Below are 27791 nucleotides of genomic sequence, written 5' to 3'. Positions count from 1 at the left end.
AGAGTGTCATGTGTACAGTGTACATACGAATCTAATTAATCAAAAATATGTTGATTAGACGTGAGTGCACTTTCAGATAAAAACCTTGATTCAGATGCTTCTGATAGCATAGCCATGCCCAGCTGTTCACCACTTGAATCGTGCTCTTTCATGGCCTTGTGCCCGTTACTTGTGCTGATTCCTCTGTCTAGGAAGTCCTTCTCAGTTTCCTTACCTATAGTGGATACTAGTGATTGCCTCTCCAGCGTCCATTCTATCCTTCTAGTAATTTGCTTGAAGAGATGGCAAACTGCCAAACTACTTTTTTCAGACTCCCTTGCAGCTAGGGTCTTGATCTGAAATAAGTTCAGTCAATCAGGTGCACTTGTGTAAGATTTGGAGGCAGATGCAAGGAGAAGGCATCATTCTGTTGCTGTTGCTGTTGGCCAGCAAGGTTTGAGCAATAATGTTAAGAGGCATTTAATGCTGTTGGACTCCATGTCCTGTTTCAGTGTCTAGTCACCAGTTTCATGGGTGTGAAGCGCCCTTGCTGCAGCACCAGCCCAACTTCTGGAACATAGCTACTGTGGTAGGCCCATGAACTCAATAGCCCAGGGGTACCCCCCTGACTTCTGCCCCTCCAGCTCATCAATTTTGTAAGCCTCTGTTTGATTCTCAGTATTAAATATTTCTCTGTTTGAAACACCTAGAGTGGTTTCTTCCTGTACTAAACCCTGACTCATAGATCACCTAATTCATATTCAGCCTTCCAGGCACAGCCTGGGTCTTCCCTGAGCCACCAGGTTGGGCCAGGTGCTTCCTCTGTGCGCCCACCACGTCCTGCCTGGTAAGCCCATGCCTCTTCATCTTTGCACCCCTGGCACCAGTGTTTGGCTCACAGCATGTGCAGCATCAATATTTACCGAACTGAAGCTCCCTCTGCCAAGATACCAGACAGGTCCTGAAATCTAGTCTAAAGGGTGCCCCACCTCATGCCTGGTCTGCAAAGCCCAAAGAACAAGTGGCTCTAGACTTATACTGGATTCTAGATGAATCCAGAGCCCTCAGCTTTTCCGTACTTTAGTCCCCCACACAAGAGGCCACACCAGAATTGAAAAATTGACCTGGTCCCCAGGAAAAGGATGATAAGGAACAAGGGAAGTTGCTTATCTCAAGAGTTACCATCTGGTGGTTTTCAGGACCCTCTACTGCTGGGCCTACAACGAGGCCTGCAATCAATGGCAGCATAGCCTTTGGAGCGAGGAAAACCCAAGTTGGAAGGTGTGTGCCGTTGTGTAGCAAGTTACTTTCTGAACCTCAGATTCTTAATCTATAAAATGGGGTTGATAATATCAACCTCACAGGATTCTTGGGGGTAAAAGAGATTATATATGTAAAATGCTTAGCACAGTGCATGCACATTGGAAATGCCCAATACCCATCAGTTACTGTTACGGCCACCATTGTTGTTGACTGTGCCATCACTGTACCACAATTCTGTTACATATTTTTTACTTCATATACATATACTTTCCTTCAGCCCAAACAGACTCACATGCAGTTAGACTAGAACGTACTTCTCTATACTTTCTCCCGAGGTGTTCCATTTTACAGCATGATGTGATTAACCCTTTTCTGCAGAAGATCCAGCTAGGCCCAAGTTTGGGGCTGTGCTGAGGAAATAACAAAACCATCTATGTCAGTGGCTCTCGACCCTAGCTGAAAATCAGGATCACCTGGAGAGCTAAAAACAAAACGGCAACAAAAAGAAACAAATAAAACGAAACCAAGAAACAATGTCTGGGTCCGTCAGCCAGAGATTCTGATTCAGTAGGGCCCAAGCATCAGTATATCTTAAGGCTCCCCAGGTGATTGTAATGTGCAGCTGAGAGCCATTGCTGAGAGTGGGAAAGATTAGCGCTTCCATCGCCTCTGGGAAAGAAGAAAGAAGCTCTTACTTTTCTATAATCGCCACCACAGTGGAGGAGGGGAGAGGACTAAAGATTACAGTTGAATGATTCCACTTATAATGTGAACAAGGCATTCTTATTATGAACCTGGATAAATGACTCATCATGTTAATCCTCTGATTAGTGTCTGGGTTTCTCATCTAGATGAGAAGAGGAGTTATCAGAAATGCTCTAGGACATGGAAAAAGCTAGTCTGGAAATACCTGTGAGGGATTTCAAGTTGGCTTGTGGGTGTCTGTCCTGTGCCAGCCCTGGGCACACTCGCACACTTGCGGGCTGGTTGCTGATGTCAGGTGTACGCACTTTGATCCAGGGCAAGTGAAATGATCCCTGCTTTGGCATAAAATCTAGCTAATATCTAAATGCTAGAGATAGCTGGTGACAGCTGGGAGTGTGCTCAGACATAAAGTACAGGCATACCTCATTTGATTGCGCTTTGCAGACTTTGCTTTTTCACAAATTGAAGGTTTGTGACAACCCTGAGTTGTCAGATGATGGTTAGCATTTTTTAGAAATAAAGTATTTTTAAATTAAAATATGTACTTTTTTAAAAGACAGAATGCTCTTGCACACTTAATAGACTGAAGAATAGTGTAAACATAAGTTTTATAGACATTACTGGAAAACCAAAAAATCCATGTGACTCACTTTATTGTGATATTTCCTTTATTGCAGTGGTCTGGAAGCAAACCCACAATATCTCTGAGGTATGCCTGTACATCTAAAAAATGTAACTTTTTTCCCATTATTAAAGTGATACACAAAAGAAAATAGAGTGGGAAAACAGAAAAATAGCATGAACCCAGTAGAAACTAATAACAGACTTAAATAGAGTTACGAGGTGCTAGACATGGTTTTAAGCTCTTCACCATATAAATTCATTTACCCCTCACTACAACTCTATGAGGGGTAACTCCACTTTACAGATGAGGAAAGAGGACCTGGAGCTGTTGTGTGACTTGTCCAAAGTGGCAGCTAGTAAAGGAAGAGCCAACGTTTGGACTCATGCTGCATTTAACAGGGTAGGGTCAACCTCAGAGATATATATAGCTCATAAGGTAAGCTTTATCCAAGGATTCAATGCCACTTGCTAAAGTTTAAAAAGTTAATCTCAGTTGCCATTTATTCATCCATTTATTTCACAAATATTTACCAAAGGCATCTATGGGCAGCACACTGTTCCAGGCTTGATTATCAAGATACTGAAGAGTATACAGAGGCTACCTGTCCAGTCATTCCTATAGCATTGAACTCTCAAGTGTCTCAATATGTATAATCAATACAAGTATAGTAAGATTAGAAATGCAATAACTATTCTCTGATTACAAAATCCAAAACCAATACTTCAAAACTTTCAAAATGTCACAGTCTTACTAGATGGAATGTTTGGCATGATCCTCCGTATTTTCATCAATTAATAAGTACACCTTGGACAATAATTTAAGTTGAACCTCATGAATTCCACTTTGTAGCAACACGTTTAATATAACAGTAGTGTCTTCAAGTCAGAAATTTGGTGTTTTTGGATGGATGGATGGATGGATGGCTAGATGGAAGGATAGATGAGTGAATTAATAGCTAAGAATGCCTGGCAATGTTCTAGTTGCTTAAAAATTGCATCTTTAAAAATAATTCAGTGTTTTCCAGTTTGTTAAACAATAACTATGACTCAGAAGAAAATTGTGATTTCTGTCCTTTTCATGGACTAAACATGTAACTTCAAGGAAGCCATTATGATGCCAGTTCCATCTGATTGTTGTGAGGATCAAATGAGCTAACTGAAATGAATTATGTAGCACCCTGCCTAATACATGTTAAACAGCATATTTTAAACTGCCTTTAAAGTGAAATACTATATGCAGAAAAGCAAAAATTCAAATGATACAAAAAGCTATACAATGCAAAATACATTTCTTTTGGCCAAGTTTTCCCGCTATTATTACTACTATTATTAGAGATCTCCAAGCAAAAATAACATCTCCCTGTTGATTAAGAAGGGAGAGGTTTACAGACTAGGAGATAACATCCTTTGAGTCAGAACCAAGTGAAATAACACATGTATTCTGGTTAAATTCCAGCATGAGTGATTAACATTCTCCAACTTCAAATAATTTTTATTATTAGCCAACACTTGTCCATCCCCAATAATACACATGTTGCATACAGGCCACAGAATGAGGCAGCCTCTCTTGGCATGTTCACAATCTGTGCATACTTTCCACTGAGGGTTTCCCTTTCTTTTTGATTGCTATTCCATAGCTTTTCAACTCCCACTACTTTCAACCCTGGGATGTTTGCCAACACTGAGTGCCAAGTAGTTCCAAAAAAACCAAAAAAATATAAGCACCTGTAGAATCCCAGGGAATGAAAGAGGTAAAGTACATTTTAAACGTATTTATTAACGGTTTTGATGTTTGTGAAGAGATTTATATTTATTTCTTTTAACTTTGAGGCTGGGATTAATACACGTATTCCTCATTATTTCTCACAAAGTCTTGTTGATAAGCAGGAGGAAGAGGGCTATTCTGCAATTTTGTCTCCCAGTCTGTGTAAGTGGGATCCAGGACACAAGAACGACTCAGCCCTAAAGTGCAGTCCTGAGTCCCTCAAGAACTCAGGCCCGCCTGCCTTTTTCCCGCCTTCTTCCAGTAGAAGGAAGGGGTGGGGGGAGCGGGAAACAATTCAAACCCTCTTTGTAAGGGGCGGGGCCGGGGCGGAGCCTCCCGGCGGGCATTAGAAGCAGGTGACCCAGGCTGGGCGGGAGAGGCCAGTCAGCCCGAGGCCGTGACTCCACTGCGGCCAGCGCCGCCACCGCCGCCGCCGCGCGCAGTTCAATACCCGCCGGAGGTGGGCCAAAGGGTGCTAGAGCGCGGGGGAGGAGCGGAGCCTGGCGCGTCCCGGGAGAACCGCCACCGCCCCCAGGAGTCCGCTGGAGCGCGGATCCCCCTGCAGGGGAGGAGAAGAGCGGCGGGCGGGACGCGGCGGCGGGCGCGCACCATGCAGTCCTGTGAACAAACACTGGCAGCGATGGGGGAAAATAAGTGTCCCTGGACTTTGGAGTAGATTACAGCCAGATATTCCAAAAGCATCGAGACACTGCTCTCTGCGGCCTCTGAAAACAAATGAGACCCATAACACCCTTGCATAAGCTTTTAAAACATGGATCAGTGCAGCAAAAGGAAAGCTGTTCCCCCCCCCCCCACCTCAATATATTTTTCTCTTCCTCCTCTTCTGAGAAAGCCTATATAGTGATGAGCACACACTTTACTGTTAGAGAATTCTGTTTGCTTTTCTAATCTGTTGAACCATTCCCTCATTTATATATGAAAGCCTATGTATTGATGAATACACACGTACACACACCACGCATACATACTTTACTGTTAAAAATTGTTTGCTTTCCTAATCTATTTAACCATTCATTCAAGAAGAGTGTGAGGCCATTACTGGGGAAGGGGGTGACAGTGCATTGGCCAGCAGAATACCAGTGACCAGGACTGAGTGGGGACTAAATTTAAGAAGCTAAAATGGCAAAAACAATTAAAATTTGAGGATGTCTCCCTAGAAAAACAGCAAGTGTAGGGATTTGCGCTTCATTTATACCAAAGTTGGAAAAGTCAGATTTAAGCCCAGGTCAGTTTTTACATTATGGATATTAAGTAAACAAGTGTATAGTTTCCATAGTGTATTTAAGCACTTTGCTGGTGGAAAGAAGCCTGGTGTTATAGTTTTCATGGACTTTCAGAAGCTATTCACGTTTATAAAAATGCACTGCTCTTACACACTCATCCTCTGAATCAAAATTTCAGTATATTCGACAAAACCTTGTACACAGAGCTACAGAACTTTTTGCACATCTAATTCCTCTACTTGTTCAGAAGCTTCTTAGAACCTTGAAATAGATCCCCTGCCTGAGGGCCAGTTCCTCTCTTGTTTTTCAAATGAGGAACTTTTCTGATCACCTTGACCTCTTCCCTCAGTTAACATGTCTTCCCAGAAAGTACATAGATTATTCTGCTGCCTTAGGTCATTGTGCCTAATTTGGGTTTTTCCTCTTCCTTTTTTTTTTTTTTTTTTTGTGGAGGAGTGTAAAGATGATGCAGAATGTATCTAAAAGTTGTGGGATGATGTGGTTGAAGTGATTTAATTCTTCCTGTTAAAACAACTATTTTTCATTTTGGCAACATACCAAACCTAAAAAAAACAACCAATTTACTTTAAAAAAAAAAAAAGACAGTTAAGACAAAGGATACTAAGCCAAGGAGAGGCAATACAGGTAATGCATTTGGAGGTCTAGGTCCAGGCCAACTCTCAGAGCTGCCTCTGTTTTCAGCCTCTGTTCTCACCGCTGCTCTCCCCCTCCCTTCCCTCAAAGATGAAGCCCACCTGCTTCCCTCAAGTCTTACCTCAGCCACCCCTCCCGCTACCCAGGGCAGAGAAGCCCATCTATTTATGGTCGCCCCCTATTTCCATCTCATATGCTGTTTTCTTCTGATTTTTATTTTTATTAGGCAGACAATCCACACTCATGAAAACAATTATAAACTGGAAGGTTGTGGGGTGGTTTAGCAGCTTCTTCACAGCCAGCTCTGTGATTTTAGTGAGGATTTAAGGCCCAGTTTAGTTTCACATGTACAGCTTTTGGGCTGTCCCTTTCATGGTTCAATTGTAAGCAACGTCTCCCATCACAGATTAGGGGGTAAAGATTTAGAAGGAACTAATATGTGACCTCTCAGTAAATCAGTTGATAAGACTTAGGAAGTCATTTTAATTTATATTATTAACCTCACACTTTGAAGTTGTCTAAATTGGCTGAAAATAAGTATTCTTGGTGCCTTATTGGTTTATCCTTGCAAACCTTTGTCATGTTTTCTCGTAGTCATTTCCAGTGATAAGCCTGTGTGTGTGTTGTGTGTAATTGTGAGCAATGTACAAGCTTAAATAACGTGCTGACACCACTGTTTCCAAGTTGGTATTCATTAGGCCGTTTCCTCCTGGGCTAGGGCTGCACTAATCCCGACACCGGCTGCCAGGAGAAAACCTCATGGAGCCCACACCGCACCTTAATAACAGCATCCGTGACCTGCAGTCTCAAGTACAGAATGGGAACCCCAGAGCTAGGAAATGTAGTTGTATATTTTAATGAACTGCTACCCCTGCTAAAGAGGCTTCTTTCATTTTTGTGCTCTACAGAAAGACCAAGGGGGGTAGGAGGGACAAAGCTTTGAATAACTGCTTTCTAACACCGAATGTGGCCAACAGGACAGAGAACATCACAAATCTAGGCAGGTGTGAGGTACAGTGGCTGAGGATTTCCTGCTCCCCCTGCATGCCCTTTCTTGCCTCCAAAGTCCGATCAAGTGATCCTGGGAAAGAAATACGCCTGGGTTGAGGAGGGTGGTTTTGAAAGAAAAAGCTACCAAGACATTAAAGCAGGGTGAATGAAGGGTAGGCAGGATGAAAGTAACTAAGTAACCTGGCTCAGAACTCTCAAAAGCTTCTAGCAGCTTGATGACAATTACAGGATTTATGTCAGTCTGTGGTACATCATTTGAAGACAATATTACTTCATGTTGTTACAAACTGTATGTATAGCGTGTATGTGTTGTGGGTGTGTATATAAATAATATATATATGAGAGATTTAGTGACTTTTGATACGGGTTTGGTGCAGGTGAATTTATTACTGAGCCAAGTGAGGCACATACTGAGTCAGTAGTTCGAGTCCAGGGCATTCAGTACTTTTTCTGATTTCCATGTGTGTATAGTGCCTGTCCCATGCGGTATTGTCAGTGTCATGTCAAATCCAGAACTCACAAAGCAGAGCCAGCGATATTTTATTTGTAGACAATCAACTAGAATCTATAAAATTATTACTGGCAGATGATTATAATTCCAGATCCCTAACACTAGCAAAAGGAAACCCAGAGCATCTTGATAAGAAGTTTTCTGTTTTTGTTTTGTTCCTGGAAGTCAGTAGAATAGCAGTTGTATGTGGTTATATTAGTGTCAAGATACTTAATTTGCTGACCTTATTATGTCAGAAAAAAAAATTGTATGTATTATATTTGTGGGAAGTTAAAATAATGCTTTGAGATTTTTATCAAATATGGAGAGTAGTTATTTATGAAAAACAAAGAAATGTCTATTTTTGTTTCTTTGTTCCCAATTAATGTAGCTAAATTTTAAAGTGCATTAAAGCAATGGTAAAGCAAATAAGATGCTGTTACAAGTATTTTTCTCATGCTTTCATGGAGAGACACTGTTTTCTAAGAGTATCTGAAGGAGGTATGTGCATTCTAACTTCATGATCAGATTTCTCGGATGTACTTTGAATATAAGTGGCAACGTTTTTATTGATAATAAAATCAAAGAAATTCCAATCACCAGAAGGAGAACTAATGAAAACATGTTTTACCTGAATGAATATACTTCATAGGTTTCTCCTGCTGATCCTGTGATTGTTTCATGATTCACTTGAAGAAATGAAGGAAAATACACATAAGAACAGAGACATTACCTGAGATTGTGTTCTATTTTATCAACCCTCCATCTATACTCTGTACTGAAGCAATTTGGATAGAAGTGCTGCTGTTGTTGTGTGTGTCTGGTTTGCAGTCAGAAACTCCCAAAACTTCATCATTCAGCAGTTAGATCCACAACTTTGTATTAAGGTCTAAATACAAGTCAGGGAACCCAGCTAAGATAAGAGGATATATGGTTCTCCCTCTGTATTTGTGGGTAATTGGTTCCAGTAGTCTCCCTCCCCCCCGTGCCACCCCATACCAAAATCCATGGATGCTCAAGTCCCTTATATAAAACGGTGCAGTATTTACATATAACCTACGCACAATCCTCCCATCTTCCCCCGCACCCTCCTTTATACTTTAAGTCATGTCTAGATTACTTATAACACCAAATACAAATCCTAAGTAAGTAGTTGTAAATACAATGCAAATGGTTGGTGGTGTGCAGCAAATTCAAGTTTTGCTTTCTGTAACTTTCTGAAATTTTTTTCCCTAAATATTTTCAGTCCATGGTTGGTTGAATCCACTGATGCAGAACCTGTGGATACGGAGGGCCAACTGTAAATTGATTTAGAGTTGGCACTTCCCTGACAATCTGGACAGATGCTTAGTAAACCTGAGATAATTAATTTAGCATCAAAGTGAGTACTATGAGCATTATTAGATTGGTACATGTTAGGGCATTTGGGAGAACAGAAAATACAGCAGTTGAGCTGGATCCTGGTGCAAGAGCCACTGTGCCTTACCCGTACAGGTCTCTAGTTGGCACATCTTCCCAATGCTTTCTCATTGTTCATTCCCCCCAGTGGAAAAGGGGGGCACTGTTGGACTTAGGAAGTTGGAGAAATAGGTAATAATGCTTCTTTTAGTGATTTAGTTACAGAGCTCTTACGTGCAACAGAATGAGAGGAAGTAGAATGGTTCTGTGCGTAGATTTGGGAGCTAGACTGATTAGGGATTCAACTCCCAGCTCCATCATTCATGGGCTGTTGATCCTGAACAAATTACTTAAGCTCTTAGTACTTCGTTTGTGTACTGCATCTTAGTACTTTCTCATCTGTGAAAGGGGGATAATGATAGTACTTATATTTTAGGGTTGAGAGGATCTAAAAGATGAAATCAGGTTAAGGTAAGTAAAACAAGGAGGAAGCAGCCATTCAGGCATGGAATGGAAAGGGAATTGAAAGACTAGTTTTCAAATTTGTGTCTGCATAAGAATCATTTGGGGTTCCTATTAGAAATGTAGATTCCCAGGCTTCAGCTCCAGGAATTGAGATTAATTTGGGATCCAAGAATTAGGTCTTTTTGTTCTGTTTTAGTAAACTTTTAGAATTATTTTAGGTTTACAGAAAAGTTGCAAAGATATATCCATTTTGCCCTAATATTAACATATTATCATAGCACATTTGTTAAACTAAGAAGTCAACATTAACGCACTACTGTTAACTCCAGACTTCATTTGGATTTCACCAGATTTTCCACTGATGTTCTTTATCTGTTCTAGGATTCCACATTGCATTTAGAGAAGCTTCCTTTCTTACAGGGACTTTCAGCCCATGAGAGGCAGGTGGTCTGGAGACCACATCTTGAGAAACACTAGGACATGTCAAGGGCTGAGGAAGGTCAAATTGCCCCATCCTCACCACCATCCTGGTGGTGGGGGTGTTGGATATAGAAATTTGATTTGAAGAGTTGGGATGGAATCCTCTCCCTTAGATGAGAGGGGTTACCTTAAGAAGTGAGGCATCTATTCCTAATGCCAGATGAAATGAGTTTTGGAGTTTGGAAGGTGGGGTTGCTGCCTAGCCTGAGGAGATACATCTAGGGTTGTGGGCAGATCAGGGGAGTGAGTGCAGCAAATTGGGAACAACTACTTTGTGGGAACACAGGAGGGCTCAAGTAGTTGATTAAAGGGGATTACAAGGGGCCAGTTAGCCCGTGAGCCATAGAAATCCTGTATTTCCTGGAACCTGGTGATAGTGTTTTAGAAATGGCTCATAGTAGTAACCAACATCAAGCACTGCCACATTGGACACGAGCAGAGAGTCAAAGGGTGAAGCTGAGATGACCTTGTTGAGAGAGGGCAGTGGGAGGTGGACAAAACACTGATGCCCTGCGTTTGGAAGAGTCGGTTCCCACAGTGAGGAGATAAAGGGCCACCATCTGGGGAGCTAGAAGTAAAGGTCAGCAGAATTGAGAACGGTAAGATGAAGGAATAGATGTTGTAAGAAAAAGCTAACAGAGTAATTTGAGGTCTTGAAGTAGAGATCGACATATTCTTGAGGACCTTAGGTTCTGAGGCTGTCACTGACTTCCTCTAATCACATTCAAATTATTTAGCTGCCCTCACAGCAGTTAAGTAATCACCTAACCTGTTCCTTTTTTTTTTTTTTTTTTTAAAGAACATTAACCTCTTTTCATTTGACTCTGGATTTCTCTTAATTTCTATACTACTTCACTTTCCTGGTTCTTTCTGCATGTTAGCGATCCTAAACCATAAACTGGTATTCATAACATTTCTTTCACATGAAGTACATGTTATCTCATCTGCCAAACCCATTTAAAACGGACTAGTGGAAATTGCCTCAGAAGCCAAACAGATTGCACCTGTGTACAAGGGACCAGGTGTCTCTGAAGGGCTCCTAGATCTTTTGTATTCTTGCTGGCACGGTGTCAGGCTGGCCAGGCTGGTGAGTGGCTAACAGTTAAGATTTTAGGTGATCTAATCCTTAACTTGATAGATGCTGGGTGTAATCTACAGATTCTGCATAGAAATTAGCACTTACCCCTGGGAGAGCCCCTACCAGCTGTCAAGTGCTTTACCAAATAGCTCTATACTCAAGAATGCGGCTTCTGGGTGAGGGAACAGTCGTAGTCATTTTACATGTGGTTAGAGAGAAGTCTTGGGTGATGAAAGATTTTAGCTAACCTACACGCTATAGGTAAACATTTCCAAAAACATTGCATAACCTGAATACAGAGTGAATTGTTTTCCAGTAAATACTGGCTTCAGCATTTTTCAAAAATCAAGGAATGGTATATTTTATAGAATGGGAAAACTAAGAAATGAAATTTGACCTGTTGTAAAACTAGGATTTAGTGCTGTTGAATTTCAAGAATGGGCATACAGGGTACATTAGGAGTAAATGTGAAAGCATAGGGTCATGATGGAATCTGATACAGGGTGGAAAAAATTTCTCTTAACCAGAAACACTGGGCCCTAAGAAGTTGTCTTAGGGTCAACCACATGAATTTAACATACAAAAATGGCAATTTAATTTGGTTCAAACATACATTTCAAACTTTTGTCTTTTCCTTGTAAAGAATAAAGTTCAGTTCACGGTATACCAGAGTTAAAATTGCACAGATGTCAGTATTCCAATAGAGAAAAATAATTTTTCTTAAAAAGCGAAAAAATAAAATTTGAGTTCAGGTAGTCAGATATTCTTTTATAGTCTTACTACTTTAGGGAACAAACCCTTCCTCGGTATAAAAATCTGGAAAAAAATGCCATAGTTGCCACCCTATTAATAACTAGTTTCCATGCCCCATATTTGTTGGAGAATCTACTTTGTGATGTTTAAATTTTTACCTTAAGTTGCCTCAATTTCCCATTTATTAAAATGGCTGTATTGCCTCTAGAATTAAAGCTGAAGGGGAAAAGCAATTTTTAGCGATTCCCCTTATTCTACCAACTTGTTCTTGAAGCTACAGTCATGCCCAATGTTCCTACCCCCAATTTTTTTTTTTTCAAACCTTCGACCACTCGAGATATGTCAGCATTTCTGCTTAGTAACTGGCATATTACTACGCGGTGCAAACTATTGATATAAACAGTGACTTGTGGTAGATTTTTTTTCCCTTCTGTACTAAATCAGATCATTTCTCCTCATCAGCAACTTAACAAGAACAAAGTTAAAGATGTGACCTTAGGAAGGTAACTAAGGTGGAGGAAATACTACGGCAATACTATCAGGACTGATGGAATATTGCTCAAGTGCAGTGGCTAGGGTCTAAAAGAAACTTTAGAGATCTGGTATATTTCCAACGGAATGTTAAGTGAAATAGCATGTTAAAGTCAAATTACGTGGCTTGTTTAAAAGTCACCCTCTTAACAGCAACCACAATTCTACTGCTTCCTGTTCTTCCATTTTCTTTCCTGTTCAATTGCTTGAAACCCTCAAACAACAAGTTCTGATTCTACAGTATTCCTGTAATTCCTTTCTCTGTGTATTTACCTACTTTTATCTTTCAATGTGCATTTCCATCTTGGCACCATAACAAACAATTCAAAAATGCCATCTAATGCATGATGCCACTGAGCACTGTAGCCAGTGATTTTAAGTGTACTAGATTATCTTCAGGTTGAAAAGAGTGTAAGCTGAAGAAATAAATGTCTACATCTTAACTAAAGGCAGGGGTCAAAACAACTTATGAATGGTTAGTTGGAAAATGCTTTAAGGCCCGACTATCAGAGCTGACTGAAAACATTTGAGTTAGGCAGAGTTGTAATGTTATGTGAACAGTGAGAAGTGTTACAAACACAGTAGCCATATATATTTTAATTAAAACAGAGTTTATTAGCTTTTCTTTTAATATAAACATGAGGAAGAAAAACCACATAAGTTGTAGCATTCTTTTCAAAATAAAACTGCAATCAGTACTTGAATTTCCAAGCTCCAAACTCCATAAACAATATTTTTTGAGGTGGTAGATTGTAGTATTTTATACACCATAATTTATCATTTATGTCTCTGTCCCTTAAAAATGATGGAACCTGCAGCACTCAGTATAATGTGAAGCCTTGCTATAAAGAGAGAAAGTACTTCTGGCCCAGAAATGCTTTGTTTACAGGCAAAATTCCTAGGATTACATTTGAGAAGGTAGGAGGAGAAAGATTTCACATAGTTGAGAACACTTTTTTTTTTTTTTTTTTAATATTTCAAGTTTAGGTGACATCGTTACCAATCTCCAAAAAGACTGATTACTGGACCTGCCTGCCTTTTAAAGCCTGAGGTAAGGGTTCCTAAGGTTTATATGTTTCCTCTTAAATAGAACTTGAAGTGAGACACCTACAGCCAGGTTAACACACAGGATAGAAAAGCTGTTTCGTATCACTTACTCTCCTGTCACTACTACTAGGGTCCAGTTCTTTTCAATTTATTACATGTGAATTAACACTGTTGTTCATAATTCCTTTACCAAATCTAGAAAAAAGAAACTTAGGTGATCAAGCAGGTAAGCAGCCCAGCCTTGCAAAGGACTATTTTAAAAAGAGGAGGGGAGGTATCCCCTCAAGTCTTAGTGCAATTTTAAGCTTTGATACTTGTAGAAGTATAAATGCCACAAACTTACGAAACATCATTTGAAAGTTTAATCGAATTTCTTCTAAACTCATTTAGTTTTGTAAATTTTAAACGTTAAGCGTTTATTGTTTTATTTTTTATTTTTTAAAATTTATGTATTTATTTATTTATGGCTGTGTTGGGTCTTCGTTTCTGTGCGAGGGCTTTCTCTAGTTGTGGCAAGTGGGGGCCACTCTTCATCGCGGTGCGCGGGCCTCTCATTATCGCGGCCTCTCTTGTTGCGGAGCACAGGCTCCAGACGCGCAGGCTCAGTAATTGTGGCTCACGGGCCTTCCCAAGCCAGGGCTCGAACCTGTGTCCCCAACAAGAGAGCCTGCGACAGTGAGAGGCCCGCGCACCACGATGAAGAGTGGCCCCCGCTTGCCACAACTAGAGAAAGCCCTCACACAGAAACGACCCAACACGCCATTAAATAAATTAATTCATTTAAAAAAATAAAAAATAAAAAAATAAAAGCTTAATGTTTAAAATGTACAAAAGTAAATGAGTTTAGAAGAAATTCGATTAAAGTTTCAAGTGATGTTTTGCCAGTCTAGCATTTATACTTCTGCGACAGTGTTCTGGAGTATCCAAGCACACTATATTAAAGCTTAAAATTGTTGTAAGACTTTTGGGACACCTTCTATTTCATCACCGGCTTGTTAATTACTGGACCACCATGTTGGCTGGAATTATGAAAATATCCTTTAATACAAGTATATAACAAAGAGGAAAATCATCACAAAATCAGAAGCACCATTATAGTTAACAAGAAATGCAGCACGGACCCAATAGAAGGAAATAACCTACTTTCTCTGTTTATGATCGCAAACATGCTAATATGCTAATAAGTACTGCCTGCAAAGAAATTGGATGACATGTGTTATTCAGCAGCTTTTTGGTTTAAATTGATTGCCAATAATGACTAGCAGCTTCAATGATATAGTAGGGAGGAAGAACCCTGCAAAACCTAACGATGCTACAACAGTCTGTTCCGAAGTTTGGCTTTATGAGTTGTTAGGAGTCCCATGGTTTTTTTTTGGGTTTTTTTTTGTTTTTTTTTCGTTTTTGTTTTTTTTTCTTGTTTTTTTTTTTTGTTTTTTTGTGTTTTTTTCTTTTTTTTTGTTTTTTTTCTTTTTTGTTTTTTTTCCTTTTTTTGTTTTTTTGTTTTTTTTGTTTTTTTCTTTTGTTTTTTTTCTTTTTTTTGTTTTTTTGTGTTTTTTCTTTTTTTTATTTTTTTTTGTTTTTTCTTTTTTTGTTTTTTTGTTTTTTGTGTTTTTTCTTTTTTTTATTGTTTTTTTGTTTTTTTGTGTTTTTTTTCTTTTTTCTTTTTTTTCTTTTTTTGTTTTTCTTTCTTTTTTTGTTTTTTTTTGTGTTTTTTTCTTTTTTTATTGTTTTTTTGTTTTTTTTTCTTTTTTTTGTTTTTTTGTTTTTTTGTTTTTTTCTTTTTTTATTGTTTTTTTGTTTTTTTGTGTTTTTTTCTTTTTTTATTGTTTTTTTGTTTTTTTTCTTTTTTTTGTTTTTTTTGTTTTTTTGTGTTTTTTTATTGTTTTTTGTTTTTTTTGTTTTTTTGTTTTTTTGTTTTTTTGTGTTTTTTTCTTTTTTTCTTTTTTTTGTTTTTTTGTTTTATTGTTTTTTTGTGTTTTTTTCTTTTTTTTCTTTTTTTTGTTTTTTTGTGTTTTTTTCTTTTTTTGTGTTTTTTTCTTTTTTTTATTTTTTTTGTGTTTTTTTGGTTTTTTGTTTTTTTTTGTGTTTTTTTCTTTTTTTTATTTTTTTTGTGTTTTTTTGGTTTTTTGTTTTTTTTTTGTTTTTTGTTTTTTTTTGTTTTTTTTTGTTTTTTTTTTTCTTTTTTTTTTTTTGGAGTCCCATTTTTTGATGTTAATACTGCATTGATCCTAAAGGAATATGCAGCAGTATGGGACAGTGAGGCAAGAAAAACATAGAAGTTATATAGTTAGTGTCTTTAAAGTCTAAAAATTTAAACTATTAATTAAAAAACCTCACATAGCTCACAGCTATCAGATATCTGTGCGTGGATTGGGAGCAGATATCTGTGCGTGGATTGGGAGCTTTTAGCTTTGGAGTGGTGTTTGTAACTCTGTTTACAATAAAAAGGACAGAAGAGCGTGTTACATTGACGAGGTCCCGTTCTTTCCTATGAGCATAATCTTCGCTTGTCCATGAGTCTCTTGAATTCAATGTCTTTCTTTAAGGTGAAAATACTAACTTTGCTGGTTTCTGAGCAGGAGAGGTGATATTTCTCCAGGCCTTGTTTCGAGGGGTTTATGATGTTACAACCCCTCACTTCTCCCTTAAGAGAGGATGGCATTGGAGCGCCGAATACCAATGAAATGATCAGCGCTGAAAGACCTTCTCATAGCAGCTCTACACACGTCTTTGTATTTGTCGTCACACAATCTGGAAATGGCCTAGGAAAGTCAATCAGGTAGAACATAGGTATAATTAGGGGGGAAAAAAAATGTTCGGACCTTAAAAAAACAAAAAAAGCATCATTGATAAGCCACACATCTACATTCGTTTAGATAGTTCATAGTTACTGCTACTTTGGATAGCTGATATCTACACTAACTGACAGTTCCCTAAGGTAATAACCTTTAAGGGCTATGATTAGATTGCTGGGGCAAGGGGTAACTTGCCCTAATAACTTAGAGTTACTTAAAAATTGGGTTCCTAATGATAGGCTCCTAATAGCAATATCATCTGTTACCTACACACGTGATCCTTAAACGTAATGGACATACACTTGGGCAAAATCAGTGTTTACTCAGCTATTCAACTTCTCTTCAGTTTTCATTAGTTATTACATACTCTAAGAAAATTTTAATCAGGTAGGTATGTGCTGAAGGTAGGAGAGGTCTAATGACAAGCGTTGAAAGGTGCTATTTCACTTGCACATAAATTATGGTAGAAAAACATCTTATTCTAAAGTACCACCAAGGTACCACAGAAAGTATCAATTTTAAATGTGTTCATTTCAGTTGTGAATTTTGCTGTATACCCACCAAAAATCATAAGCCATAAGTATTACTTTGTTCCATGTACGTTACCATTTATATTAAAAACTCATGTACTTTCTACATCCAGTATCTGAATCCACATTATACCTTCCAAGTATAGGTCTCTCAGGTTAGCCACGGATGCTTTGTCTAATAAACTCATGGGACTGAACTGTGATACACATACACACACACACACACACACACACACACACACACACACACGAACTGCAAGCTGAGTAAAAAACAGTTAAGAGGGAATTCCCTGGTGGCGCAGTGGTTAAGAATCCATCTGCCAATGCAGGGGACACGGGTTTGAGCCCTGGTCCGGGAAGATCCCACATGCCGAGGAGCAACTAAGCCCGTGCACCACAACTACTGACCCTGCGCTCTAGAGCCCGTGCTCTGCAACAAGGGCAGCCACTGCAATGAGAAGCCTGCGCACCGCAATGAAGAGCAGCCCCCGCCCGCCGCAGCTAGAGAAAGCCCGCGTGCAGCAGCGAAGACCCAATGCAGCCATAAATAAATAAATACATTTATTTATTTATTAAAAATATCAAGACAGTAGAAATAGTCCAAAACATCAATTATATAAAAAAAAAAAAGACAGTTAAGAGTGGTAAGTAGATTATGTAGGTACATATGATTAGGGATACAATTTTAAGAAATTATTCATGTATGGTTATATGTAAGTGTAGAGGTTCAAATGGAAAACCATTAAGAACAGATTAAATATGATTTAAAGTATTCTGAATTATGGTTACAGAAGAGACAATTTTTTTTTTTATAATGTGGGATCCCTGTATAAACCATAAAAGACACAGGAAATATGATGCCAACGGGTCAATAAGCTCTTCAAACTGTTAACAGCTTTCCATTTTCCTAATCACTGCTTAATATAATTTAGCTACAGGTGTGGCTTCGGTGGCTGACAGAAAACCCCAGTTAGTGATTTCACAGCCTTACCTCTAAGTTCTGTGCTCTTTCTTTGCTAAGAGGAGTGAATAGAACATTCAGGTTGTTGTCATCTGCTAAGGAGCGAAGGTCAAAGTAGTATTTGGCATACACGCTGAAAGGAACATTAATATTAAACTGAAGTAGCTCCAGGAAGTGCCTTTCCATCTCATTCCTGGGGGAGGAGGAGAAGACAAAACCAACACAGGACAATTTTAGTCAACTGGGCTATCTTCAAAAATACCATTCTGAGCTACTAGGATGGCTCTAAATACTGTTTTGAAACAAATAATGGCTACCCAGCTGGATTAATACCCTAATGTTCAAACAAGGTACAGCTATTTGTGGTCCTTTCTGCATCCCAGCACTTTGAGTCTGGGACAAGGGGGAAGAGGTTATGGCCCTCTTATGCACTCATGCTGCTGACTCAGGGGCTCATTCTTCAGAGTTCCATTAGCGCAGCTGTACGATTCATGCTCCACACTCACTCACGAGGCCCCGCTCTAGTGATCAGATGAAAGGAATGATGTATGCTGTTTATTAGCTCTGAAGAACTTGCAGACGTTTTCACCGGGCTGATGACAGGAAGGGGCTTACTGAAGTAGAGACGAGCCAACAAAAGGAGTGGGCACATCACCACGGCAACAAATGGATCCATCGAGAGCCACTGCTATTATCTCTGAGGGGGGAAAACTCTTGAGGCAACAAGGATTCATCTCAAGTAAATAAATAAATAAGCTACATTCGATGGGAAAGGGAATCCCCCCACCCCCACCCCGTGCATGGGGCTGTGTCAAAGGGCATAATGCAAGTTTCTGTTCACCTTAAAACCTTACTAGGGTGAGTTGTCATCACCATGACAGGACAGGATGCACTTTTTAAGCTTAGGAAGGCAGTAAGATTATGTCTCAGCTAGACTAAACCCACTTTACGATACGACCTCTGATAGAGCAGTTGTTGCCCCCGGTGTTAGGAGAGCAGCCCAGAATGTTCAGACCTACCGCCCCTTGCCAGGACAGACTGCACACGCCCACAGAGGGCGAATTCAATGAAGTGGGAAAGTAGAGTGCTGGGAGCAGGCTTCTGCTATATGACCATATCCAGCCATTTGCTTGCCAAATGTTTAAGTAAATAAATATAAAGTTAGAGTAAATCTTACCACTTTTCACAGCAATCACTTTAGAGAGTTGATTAGATAAAAATGATAAATACCCAAACAAACATGCAAGTGGCTTATTTTACAACACATTTGGTTTCTTGGTTTTAAAGTGTTAATATTTTATCCATTGGATAAATCAACAAATGCTCCATGTTCTCCTGTATGGAGAGCAGAGTATGAGCAGAAATGAGGTTTCTCATTTGTTGAACTTTAAACCTAACTGAACCTACTTCCAAAATTAATTTCCTGTTCATACGGCCAGAAGTCTATAGAAATGTAAATCAGATAATGTTTTGATAATCAGCTAATCAGGACTTAATTTACTACAGGAATAAATGCACTTCACTATCCCTTTTATATTTTCTCCACTAATACATTTTAATTGTGTGGAAATACAGTACTTCATAGGATTAACATGTCTATTAATAGAGCTTTAATCACTGAAGAAAAGCATTATGCCTACAGAATATGCATCTTCTGTGTTTTTTGCTGTTTTTAAATGGCTAGGTGGCTGAAGAGCCTACCACTTACAGGCGCAGCAAACTGTCTGAACAGCAGCTGCTCAGTTTAACTTACTCTTTTGAAGGGAAATATATATTTAACAAGACACAGAGATGTTAGAAAGTTTTAAGGAAAAGCTGATAGACAGCAATTTTTCAATTCAGACTCAAAATGAGACCATTACAAATAGTAGTCAACAGCAGAGGGATGAAACAAATGTGTATTAAACACTTTGTTGTAATGCTTTCCAACTCCCAAAGATCATAAACAAAAGCAGCCTATTATAAACATAACTCCTGGTGATTCTCCGTTCTACACAGAAAAGCGTTGTTTAGAATTAGTCTCTTCATAGCTGGACAGTGCCGCCAATGCTCCTGGGCTCAATGTCTATGAACACCCACACGTTTCCCTGCATGTTCTCGGATGTTGTACCTGGAACCAGAGCCCCAGTCAGCTCAGTTGCAGATTCTGAGAAAATTTCAGCTGCCATCTTGGCAGGGATGGTGTTCACGATTACAAATTTTCCTTCCTTCAAGGGACCAGTTTAAAGACTGATGATAGTGTTGGTCAACGTCACTTTAGTTTCTGCAACTTCCAAAAGTACTTCTATTCATTTCAAATTCATTATCTGCTGTTACACTGTTTGCTAAGATTGCTACCAGCAATATCACCACGACCACCTGGTTTACATGATCGCCAAAGTGGGCATTTTCACCAAAAGCCACTTTGACAGCTACTGACAGTCACTGGTCCCTTCTCTTAGTCACAACTTTCCTCTCTTCAGCTGTAAATATGCACTTTGGTAATTGTGAATTATCTAGAGTAAGGGGCAAAGGTAACAAAAACAAACTCTTGCCCCTGCCTGCCACCTTGATCGGCCTCTGCTGTCCAATATAATCAAGAGGTGTCCTTTCACATTTTCCTGAATGCCACCCACAAAGACAGGTTCACTGTCAAGCGGGCACTTCGAGAGTCTGCTGGAATTACCTCTCTGGCTCATCCTGCTTCCCACCCTTGGGGCCCTTCACCAGAGCCAGATTGGAAGCCTGGCGTTTCATGCCAATGTGAGCGTGCCATCTGTGAGGAGAACCTGCCTAGTTAACTCAAGGCCCCACAAAGTGCCGCTATGTTTGCTGAGTGCCCTGGGTGAGGCCCCAGGGATGCTTCCCGGACTACCTGAGAGGTAGGTGTTTCCTAACTCAGCAGACTTTAGGGGAGGAGACAGGAACACAGGGATCTGAAACCTTTATATGTGGCTACCTGTACATCATAGTTTCTGTAACAACAGAACCTCAGATAAAAAGGAGAAAAAGACCAGCAAAAGCAAATACACAATGTGTGACTCAGGTTGAAATTATAACCTGTCAGTAGTCTAGAGGCCCTAAGACCTTAACAGTGGCCACTTGCTTCAAAGACCAGGCATGTGCCCCTTAAAAATGGACTGGACCTGGTAGACAGCTTTAAGAAAGCTGTCAAGTTACTTACTGTACCATGTTGTTCTGGTAGTGAGCTTGTAAAACGTTTGGCAAAAACCACCAGAAAAATAATTTCAATTTATCAAGCAGAATATTACAACAATAACACATCAAGACCTACCAATTAATGAGGGGAAATACAAATTGTTATACTACAGCTAGATAGAAAGAAGGCTGTAATTTTATGTCTATTTCAGCTCTCTGCACAAGGTAACCTTTCTTAAAATGTAACATTTCTTAAAAATGTAAACTTTATGAGAGCAAATGAGGTATTGGAAAATGGTTAGAAAGTTCACGGTAACCTTACAAACTCACATGTCCTCAACTGTAACGTCCTTGAGGATCTGGCAGTCGTCCACATTCCGTACAGCCCGATCGTCCCAAAACTTGGAGGCAAGAAGAATGGCTCCCAAAACAATTCTTTTCCAGTTAGTGGGGCAAATGTCGATCTCAGCATAAGTTAAAAGCCTTTCTAAGTAAACCTGCAAAAGTAGAGCACTGATCTTTGATTTTAGTTCAGTTTAAGTGCTGTGATAAGAATTGTTAGGAATGACAGATTTCATCTCTTTTTGACACCCCTTTTATTCCTAGGTTCTACAAACACTTTGCTCAGCCAAGCCAAGGCCAGAGGCCAGGTCACAGTTGTAAGTCAGATATTTCTGTTAGTCTGATATTTCTACTCTGCCCGTGTGAATTTCCAACCCAATTTTGGTCACAGGAATGAAAGAACATCTCAGCAAAGGGCATTCTAAAGACACGCATTGTATTATTACCTTCCCACTTGTCAAGGGCAGCACATACAGCCCAGTGTCGACTTCAACTGTTCAGTAAATGCTTGAGTGCCTATCACGTGCAATGTTAACTACAAGACTGGTGGTGGTTGCATGGCGATTTTACATAACGCTTGAGTGTGTAAAATTCTGGTAAGACTGAGCACATCTTTACCTTCTCTTCAGTCACCAGTCCTTTTGTGGCATGAACTTGAAGATAAAAACTGGTGGTCAAGAGAGCCTCCCGGTGGCTGCTGCGTGGCACAGCAGGACAGGCAGTACAAAGGGGCTTTACAACTGTCAAGTATTCCCATATTTTAGTGCCTTTTTAAGGAACACGCATACAAAGGGTAGTCCTTTTCATATCCCCAATTTTTCACATCTCCATTATCATTTCATTATTCATTTCTGTCTTACATAATCTGCAGCTTAGTCAATTCTTTTGGTTTTAAGGTGGGAAGACCTGCCTGTGTCTGTATCCCTGGGGCTCCTCTAAACCTGCCGGTTTGTGAGATGATTTCATGGTTTCTTTTACATGTATCAAATGTCTACCCTACAAAGAACTGGATGGAGTTAACAGCTGAGCAAAGATTAGAGAGGTAAGCTGTGATTTATTGTTACCTCTGTAGAAGAGTGTATATGCCATTTGACAAAAAGAAAAATGTCCAGTTTTAAAGAGTCTGTTTACTCTCTGAAGGGTTATCAGATTGACAGCTCAGATTCGCCCATGCCCTCCAAACTCTACTGTGTTTTCAAACACGGGTATTGAGATTATATGTTCTTAGTGAAATTCGGCTCCCATTCCCCAAAGAACTCAGCACTCTCTAGTACCCTAAGAACGACTCTCCCCACAAGGTTCAACTCTCTACTTTATGGGACTAATCAGAGGCACTGAAACGACACTGGCAATCTCTCAACTTCCTCTCACCTTTGTACTGGCAAACTTGGTACACGTGCCGATATTCATTTATCCCACTTGCCCTCCTGTCTCGGAGGAAGCGAGATTTCTTTCTTTTCACTGAAGCTAACTCTCCTATGAATGAAGTTGATCCCACCTCACTTCTGCAGAGCACTGTGCCCACAGTTAGTCTCTTTTTGAACAACTTCTCCCTCTCTGTCAGAGGCTTCCTCCGGTGTGAATGCTTCCATGTCCCCAGCCTGTCCCCCACTGCCCCTAGACGGCGTCCTCAGGGCTGAGGCCAGCTCCTCATCTCCCATCCTCTCCTTAACCCACTTCAGTCAGCCTCCTGCTGCTACCACTCTACAGAGACTACTCTTGCCGTGGTCACCGGTGCCTTCACACAAACAACCCAGAGCTCTTCGTCCCAGAGCTCCACTCCCCAGGCCTTCCCTCATAAATGAAAGAGCACTGCCACACGCCCAGTCGCTGAGACCAAAAACCTGCACTTGAGTGTATCCTGCTCCAATCTGTTAGAACTTCTTGTTACCTCTACCTTCACTGGTACCCTGACCGCTTTTCTGTCTGTCACTTCTGACTTGTATCGCTGCCACTGCCTAACTTCTCTGCCTCCCAACAGACTACAGTCTGTTCTCCCCAAAGCAGCCAGGAGAGCCTCTTAAATTAAGAGTACTTTACGCGCCTGCTCCAGATCTGCCAGAGGTTTCCCATCAAACAAATACCTTCTTCCCGTGGCCTGCAAGTTACGAGGCCCTGTGCGGTACGGCCTTGTCCTTCCGTGACCTCATCACCTATGCTCTTTCCCTCATTCCCCGCTCGGATCACAATGGCCACCTTGCTTTTCCTTGAACACACAGAACAAGTTCCTGTCTCAGAGCCTTGCACTTGTCCCCTCTGCCCGTAATGCCAGCGTACCTGATCTTCCTCAGTTCAGCCAGGTCCTGGGTTCAAACATTACCTCTTTAAAGAGGCTCTTCCTGAGCTTTCTAGTAAGCCCCTCTAATCACTTTATCCCTATACCTTGCTTTCTCTTCATGGTTTTTTACCACTACTTGAAATAGTCATCTTTTAAAAAACACTCATTAAAAAAAAAACACTTATACTTTGCTATACACCTGAAACTAACACAACACTGTAAGTCAACTGTACTCCGATAAAAAAAAAAAAAAATTTACGTCTTCCACACTTGCTCCATAAAGGCAAGAACTTTATTTATCCAACTTGTTCTCTCCTCCACCCCCCACATGTAGAAAAGTGACACAGAGTAGGTATTCAGTGACATGGTATTTATGACATGAGCAACTTCTTGGTAGCATTTAGCGTTTGGACCATACTCTCCTTCTTGAACCTCTCCTGGTGTCTCTTAGGGTTCTCTGCTGGGTTTCCTACCACTGTAGCCACTCCTCTGGGGATCTGTCCCTTAAGTGCTGACAGTCCCTAGTAGGATCTATCTTCTACCCACTTTTTATTTTACATACTTTCTCTGCATTTGAACAGCTACACTTAATTCCCTCCCTCTAGCTCAGATTCATGCTCCAATCCCATATATTCAAATGATTACTAGACACTGCCATTCTGCTGTCTCGCAGGTACATCAAGCTTAACTTGTCTACAAAGAAATGCCCCTCTTCCAACCCAAATACTCTCCTTCCTGCATTTCCTAGCTCTCCATATGCAAGCACCATTCCTGCCTCTCTCAAGCATGTGCTAAGCACTCCAAGTGGCCTGTAGCTCCAAGAAAAGGCCTGTGTCTGATCCAGTACCCACTGAGGGGTCTCTTTTCAAAAGGACAAGCCTCCTGTCCTAAATTCTGCCTTGATAGGAGCAGGCAGTGAGTGGCCTAAGTATTCCTTCCCTGCAGACCACGCAGCTGACTTTCCCCCCTACAGGTTTGCTATAGGGAGGAGTAAAACAATCCCAACTACCTCTCACTTGAATATGATTTATTATTCAAATGATAAAATCTTACCATAGGAATTAGGAATGGATGACAAAAAGGTCCTTACACAGCTGTAGCTTAGCAGGCTAACTAGAGTAAAGCCTTCTGAAGTCCTACTGGCACCCTAGTCCTGGGCAACTTCACATGCAGGGATGGTTAACACCATTATCCATTATCCAAGGAACAGAGAACTGAGGGCAGTAGTCCTCAGTCAGGACACACATCAGAACTGCCTAGGCAGTACAGTCTGGGACTCAGCTTCAAACTGCCCGGAACCTGTTTCTGCCTGTGGACCAGAGCGCTCAGTAATTGCCCCGCCCCACCACCACCACATGCGTCGTCTGTGTGTGCGTGTGTGCACTGTGCGTGCGTGTGTCCCCTCAGGTGTGGAAGGAGAAACCGGAAATCTCTCCTGCTGCCTTTAATAGCAATTGTTTTGTGATGAGAAAAGCAATGGCAACGTTTTAAATCATAATGATGATTAAAGCTCAAATGTGTATACTTTACTTTCTTTTGATAGGTTTCTCTTAATAAAGTTCTAATGATCATTTCAGGAACCTACTTTCATTTGGGAAAAACAGGACCATACCATGTGTACAAGACAGAAATTTCTACAGATGCTTTATGAGAGAAAAAATATCTTACCAAAGTTACTACTGCACCTTCAGCAGTTAGCTGTGCGTCACTAGAAAGAGCATGAACAAATCTGTAAATGAATTTGTGTTCAGGATCATGCTCGAAGTATTCCTCTGGAATCTCTTCTCGCTGAAAGGAGAAAAAATGCAATTTAAGTATCCATGGAAGAAAAATACTTAAAAGTACCCTTAAGATATAGCAGTCTTCACACTTGGGCCCACGTGCCCCTTAAAATAATTTTGATTGGGTGACATGTCTTGTAGTCTTTTAAATATAAACAATGGGATCCTAAAATACCACAGTGATCCAGTACTCACCACCATTCATTAAAGAAAAATACAGGCACAACCGCAGAAAATTTATGTATTTCCACGTTCCTCCCCACAGAATTCTAACCAAATGTAAACTATTGGGTTGGCCAAAAAGTTCATTTGGTTTTAAGTAAAAATAAAAGACACAGTTTTCATTTTCACCAAGCATTTTATTGAACAATATATTCACTAACCAAACAAACTTTTTGGCCAACCCAATACTTTTAGGCTCAAAAGTCTTGCTGATCACCATATGTCATACTTTTCTGTAATCAACTTTGAAAACACATTTCCAGTGTCCTGTAACCATAAGGCTCTAAGAATGTGCTGTCCTGTACAGCAGTCGCCAGCCACGTGTGGCCACAGAGCACCCGGAGAAGTGAATTTTAAAACTTTGTCATTTTAATTCGTTTAAAATGTAAACAGTTTTCTAATTTTCTTCTTAGAGGCCTTATCATATTAGGTTTATTTACAAATATTTATATTGTTTGATGCTATGGAAAATCATCCTTTAAAAAGATACATTTTCTGTTACTTGGGTATGTTTACTTACCTGCTCACTATTCACACAAAGTGCAACTCGGTTCATATCCATCAACCCCTTATACAACACGCCTTCGGGAAAATGACTAGACACAACATGGCGTGGGGAAGAAGACTTAAAGGAAGATGAATTTGACTTCGAACTGGAGGAAGTAATTTTCTTCTAGTAATTAATTTCAAAGCAAATCAGCATGAAATAAACACAACTGTATAAGAGAAAAATACCACTTCAATAAAACTGACACTTACTGTGAGTGGATGTAATCTCTCATCAAAAATATCCAAGGATCTATCTGCATCTCTATAAAATAAGAATGTGCATTTAAAAAATTAATTCAGGAGTTACTATCTTAGTAAAATATCTGCTAGGAGTAGAGAGAGGGGTAGAGGAAGCTTAACCTTCAACAAAGCAAACAGTTTTATAAATTCTTCTCCTGGATTCCACCCTTAGAAAGGTTTCCTGACCTATTTTTACTCAGCACATCAAGTTCTGTGAAATCTTTTCTACAACAACCAGCCAGAGTTGCCTCTATAAGCACTGACCCTCCCTAACAGGCAATGCTAGTAAACCAATATATTTTCACTCCTCTAACCTCACACTGGAATATGCAAGAACATTTTATAAAGCAGTGGTGGTGGGCAATAAATTCTTCTAACTTCAATCAATGTGAATATGAGATTCATGGTTTTTTCCCGTTTTTTTCTCTTTAGTTCTTTATATTCTTATTGTGTATTTCTTCTTGTCTCTTTTAAATAGTTTGAGTTAAAAATGTAATTGTCTTTTTATTTTAAAAGAAACCAGGCTTTTTAATTTAAAATTTCACCACACTAATACACTGCGCTCATTTGAACAGCGGTTCTCTAAATGTGGTCTGCAGGCCTCTGGGATTCTCCCCTATCCCCTCCTTCAGGAGGCCCAAGAGGTCAAAACTGCTTTTATAAGAATACTAAGACACTACCTGCCCGTCACATTGTGTGACATTTGCTATGGATGTATAAAAGCAAAAGTGGGTAAAACTGCTGGTTTCTGAGCATGAATCAAGGCAGTGGTACCAAACTGAATTAGAAGTCATTCAATTATTCACTGCCACTTGCAGTTAAAAAATCTGCTTTAAGAACATCCTTGATAAAAGAGTAAAAATTAATAGTGTTCTTAAACCTTGGTCCTTCTTTTTAATATTCTGAATAAGTGGAAAGTATGCATTAAGCACTTTTACATACTGAAATATGGCTGTGTTAAGGAAAAGCACTTGTGACTTGGCAGTAAGTCATTTTTTTCATAGAACACCATCTTTATTTGAAACACTTTTTTCATCGAACACCATCGTTATTTGAATGTACAACTGGCACAGTCATTCTTTCAAAAATGAACAAAGTGAGCCTGTCACTTCAAGGAAAATAACTCTAAAGTTATTTGTTGCCAATGATAAAATTCAAGCCATCAAGCTAAAAATATCAGGATTTTTGGGAAACTTCTACCTTCGATTGTGAACTTGACAACTTCTCAACACTTAAAAGACTTTTCTGGTAAGACTGGTGGTGATACTAACAAAAGTGAGTTTTTGACACTGTCTAAAGAAATGTGAACCAATACTTTCCAAATGACCAATGTATATTATAAAGTCAGGTACAGGTAAAAAGATCTACTCAGTATGCATGACAGATCAATGGGTATTAATTTAACATAGTATTTATTACAAGTTCATTGATATGATTTAGAATTCCATTTTAACTAATTTAAGAAACT

At 39.7% G+C, this 27791-nt stretch overlaps 1 protein-coding gene and 1 long non-coding RNA gene across 3 annotated transcripts in view; one reads left to right on the top strand and one right to left on the bottom strand.

Annotated features, from left to right (window-relative positions):
- Window positions 1-27791, top strand: part of LOC309663239 — a 150260-nt gene that overhangs the window by 118353 nt on the left and 4116 nt on the right. The gene's annotated exons all lie outside the window — the stretch shown is intronic.
- The window catches only part of LOC309663223 (cyclin-Y-like protein 1), a 34960-nt gene continuing 21798 nt past the window's right edge, over window positions 14630-27791 (bottom strand). The window contains exons 5-8 of one of the 2 annotated variants that reach the window (XM_082466846.1): window positions 25200-25319; window positions 21242-21408; window positions 17804-17966; window positions 14630-16249 (exon numbers count right to left, since the gene is read on the bottom strand). In XM_082466846.1, the coding sequence (XP_082322972.1) occupies window positions 16133-16249; window positions 17804-17966; window positions 21242-21408; window positions 25200-25319 (567 nt within the window). In that variant the 3' untranslated portion in view covers window positions 14630-16132. Of the gene's footprint in view, window positions 17967-21241; window positions 21409-25199; window positions 25320-27791 lie in introns of those variants that run through there. The other variant, XR_014265153.1, reaches the window with a different exon arrangement.

Source organism: Balaenoptera physalus, assembly GCF_965194825.1.
Source record: "Balaenoptera physalus genome assembly, chromosome: 6".
Lineage (NCBI taxonomy): Eukaryota > Metazoa > Chordata > Mammalia > Artiodactyla > Balaenopteridae > Balaenoptera > Balaenoptera physalus.
This window is presented reverse-complemented; position numbering and strand designations above follow the sequence as displayed.